At 48.6% G+C, this 3,905-nt stretch overlaps 1 protein-coding gene across 1 annotated transcript in view; it reads right to left on the bottom strand.

Annotated features, from left to right (window-relative positions):
- The window catches only part of LOC111955712 (membrane-associated guanylate kinase, WW and PDZ domain-containing protein 2-like), a 43,450-nt gene extending 42,229 nt beyond the window's left edge, over positions 1–1,221 (bottom strand). The window contains exon 1 of the mRNA XM_070433912.1: positions 1,212–1,221. Within this exon, the coding sequence (XP_070290013.1) occupies positions 1,212–1,221 (10 nt within the window). The remainder of the gene's footprint in view (positions 1–1,211) is intronic.
- Between the last annotated feature and the right edge of the window lie 2,684 nt (positions 1,222–3,905).

Below are 3,905 nucleotides of genomic sequence, written 5' to 3'. Positions count from 1 at the left end.
GAGTAGCTTTTAGTAAATACACAGGGCCATGCAGAGTAGGTTTATAAATACACAGGGCCATGCAGAGTAGTTTATAAAATTACACAGGGCCATGCAGAGTAGTTTATAAATACACAGGCCCATTGCAGAGTAGTTTTTATAAATACACAGGGCCATGCAAGAGGGCATTGACTGGACTTCAGAGTTATATTCCCCTGCTGACTTTTAGTGCAGTTGGCCAGTTTCTCAGTGTGTTGTGTGTGGTGTGTGTGTGTGTGTGTGTGTGTGTTTTGTGTGTCCCACGCAGCCCGGGAGCACAGGCAGGGCCAGGAGTTATGGTGGGTTCAGAAAATCCTTTACAGTTGTGAATGGACAAACACAGCCCCGCAGGCACACACATACACACACTCATACGCACCAACAGGCTTGCAGACAAGTTCGCACACACACTGCACCCCACACACAGTTGCCAGAGAGAGAGAGAGAGAGAGAGAGAGGAGAGAGAGACGTGAGAGAGAGAAGAGGGAGAAGAGAAAGAGAGAGAATGAGAGAGGAAGGAGAGAGGAGAGAGGAGAGAGAGGGAGATAGGAGGGGAGGAGACGAGGAGAGGGAGGGAGAGAAGGGGAGAGAGAGAGAGATCGAGCTCTCCTCCTGCTGGTCAACCACTATAGAGAGAGAGAGAGAGGAGAGAGAGAGAGACGAGAGAGATAGAGAGATGAGAGAGGAGAGAACGAGATCGAGCCAGCTAGAGAGGAGAGGACAGAGGAGAGAGAGGAAGGAGGAGAGGAGAAAGGAAGAGAGAAGAGAGAGAGGAGATCGAGAGAAGATGAGAGAAGGTGAGCCTCTCCTGCTGGTCACACTTAGAGAGAGAGAGAGAGTAGAATGACTCTCCTGCTGGGGCATCACATATAGAGAGAGAGAGAGGAGAAGAAGAGAGGAGAAAAGCTCTATTGCTGGTCACCACTATGAGAGAGAGACTAGTCCATGCTCCATTGTGTTCAGAGAGACTGTCCCATTGTGACAATCAAGGAGAGCATTTCCTGTCCAAACACTCTCTTGCTTCTGTACGTGTTCATGTCTTGTACGTGTATCGTTTAAGTAAGGTTACACATGCTTTCAGACTAGCTCAGTTTAGCCTGTCCATCTTTCAGACTAGTTCAGGTTTAGCTGTTCCATCTTTCAGACTAGTTCAGTTTTAGCTGTGTCCATCTTTCAGACTAGTTCATTTTTACCTGTGTCCATCTTTCAGAACTAGTTCAGTTTTACCTGTGTCCATTCTTCCTCCCTGTGCAGCGGGGCGTCAGTATGAACACTATTACCTGCAGGAACTCATCTGGCTCTGTCCCTCCGATGATGGTGAAGCCAAAACCATGTTGCTTTCTGCAGGGCGTGGACAGGAAAGTGCTTTCAGCTGGTGTGGCGTCCCGTGTAACAGGGCTTCTCTGTAAGGAGAACACACACATACACACACACAGAGGGACGGACAGACAGGCATGCAGGAGACAACAACACAACAAGTAGAAAGTGTGCAGGACACACACACACACACACAATCATAACAAATACACACAACATCATACTTAGAGCTTTACAAACAAGCTATGGCACCCACAATGCTGATGCAAGCCATTATCATTCAATAGGATGGTAGAGTATAAGCTTGTTTTAGTGGAGGGGCTGCATGAACACCAGGGGTACTCTCTGGGTAGGTGGAGTGGTAGGCAGTGTTATAACAGTGAGGGTGGTGCTGACTTATGCAGGTGGACGGTGTTTGCTCCAGCTCCAAGTTGTCACTGCCAAGACTTCCACTGAACGTCTACAGCCATTTAAAATGTCATCCCTTACACTCCCATCTACGCCAGGTTCTGGTAGCTTGAATACACACTCAGAGCTGGAGCAAAAACACGGTGCAGAAAATCAGGGAATTATCAGCATCCATGGGAGTAGCTTGGTATATTTCCCTGCTCAGAGGGGTGAGGGAGCAGGTGAGAGATCTTAACATTCTGGAACAACATGTCTGTTGGGAGTTGGAACACTGAAGAATCATGAGCTCACTTCATCCTCCCAAAAAAACAATTGCTCAGGAACCAAAAAGTGGAAGGCCAGGATTCATGAAATAGTCTCTGGCACGGCAAAGGGGAAAACTCCAGCCAAACGAGCGTTTGCCACACTCAATTCAATCTCCCCTCCGTTCCACTTGGAGGCAAGTAGGGGCACACACCCGTCTCTCTCTGTTTGCTTAAAGCAACGTTTGTTGTCAGGCGTCCAGACATAGAGCGGGTGTTTACAGTTTTCTGTTGCCTGCCGCCACACGTAAGGAGGGGAAGACACAACAGTAGTGTAGCGCCATCAAACATGTCAAGCAGCGAGTCGAGCGTCTGAGGACGAGGAGGGATCCAGCGTGGGTCTGCCGGTGGAGCAGGCATGCTTTACAAGCGAGGCAGTCAGTGCAGGCAGAAGAAGAACAAGCTGTTCACTACTCACTGCTACTTCTTGAAAGAGCACCACAGGGGCGATGGCAGCTCACAGCAAAGCCCGACAACGACGCTGTTCGAGCTACTCAATCGGTCTGATAGTCCGCTTCACAACCAGGCTTGCGCTGGTGTGGCAGCACGACACGTATCCCTCTGCGCACGTGGGGCGCCGCAGCTCGAGTGGGAGTGTGGTGGAGGCAGGGGGCGCGTGGGTGTGCAGGCCAACAGCGACACCGGTGGCCCGGGGAGGGACTGGGAGAGGTCGCTGAGGCTCTGGCAGCCTCCGGGGCAAGGGCCGATGTGGCCAGGATGGCTCTGGGTAACGTGGCGGAGAGTGGGACCTCCTCTAACCACTGTGACAGAGATAAAGTAGTCCCTCACTGTCTGATGCTCCCACAAGTACACTTCCTTTTATCTCCTCGTTATATGTGAGGAAATATTCATTTTTTACCCTCTCTGCTGTCACTTGGGGGAGAGAGAGCCTTCACATTGCAGCGTACAGGAAGGGTAACCAGGAGGGGAACAACCCCTTCACCCACAGAGGCAATTTAACATGGGAGACAAACCCTCTCAACCTATACAGCATGTTTACCTCAGACAGCCTCGATGAACTTAATGGGGTTGGTAAATTGGTGCTGAACAGAGAAGCTGGTGTTAGCAAAGTGTTAGCAAAAGTGTTAGCCAAGTGTTAGCCAAGTGTTAGCCAAGTGTTAGCCAAGGCTGGCACAGTGTTAGCAAAGAAAAGGGAGTTGTGGAAGAATGAGTGTAACACACCACACCAAAGACGACAGACATTTCCCTAGAGCTAAAAACATCTACAGACAAGAATCATACACAAACTCTTAACACATTGGGTAGAGGTAGGAGGTACAGGGTGCCTTACCTCTGTAGATAGTAGGTAGGGGCAGCCGAGACAGACCCTGCTCTTGCATTTTGTTGGTTGCTGGACTACTCTCCTTTGGCTTCCAAGACTGGGTTCTCAAACTGTGTCCGTCTGTTATGTGGCTACAAAAGAAAGGGATAACATTCACTGTGCTTCTGTAGTATCCACCTCCTCATCCTCTTCCCTCTCCCTCTGTAAAGAGCTGATGCACAGTGCTGTGCTACGCATGATTAATTCAATAGCCTTAGTATCCCTAGTATTTATGTAATGGAGCTGCAGAATGGGCTTGCGTAAGAAAAAAATGAACAAACGCCCAATTAGGTCCCATTCTATGAAATCAGACAGCTCCTGTAATCATTAGGAATCATTTAGTATTTCTTGAGTGGGTTTTGTAAAAAAGATGACTCCTTGAGTGTATTTTCTTAAACATTCTGTCAGTGCTAATTTGGTCATAATATATAATACTGTAATTTTGAAAGTGTTGAAGTAATTAATCATCATTTAGAGTGCCCTCCTGGGGGTGCAAGACTGGAGGATAATTGCTTCTGTGAGTAACAGCGCTGCCATAT

This window comes from Salvelinus sp. IW2-2015, linkage group LG3, assembly GCF_002910315.2.
Source record: "Salvelinus sp. IW2-2015 linkage group LG3, ASM291031v2, whole genome shotgun sequence".
Classification (NCBI taxonomy): domain Eukaryota; kingdom Metazoa; phylum Chordata; class Actinopteri; order Salmoniformes; family Salmonidae; genus Salvelinus; species Salvelinus sp. IW2-2015.
The sequence above is the reverse complement of the archived record's forward strand: the minus strand, read 5'-3'. Positions and strand labels throughout refer to the sequence as shown.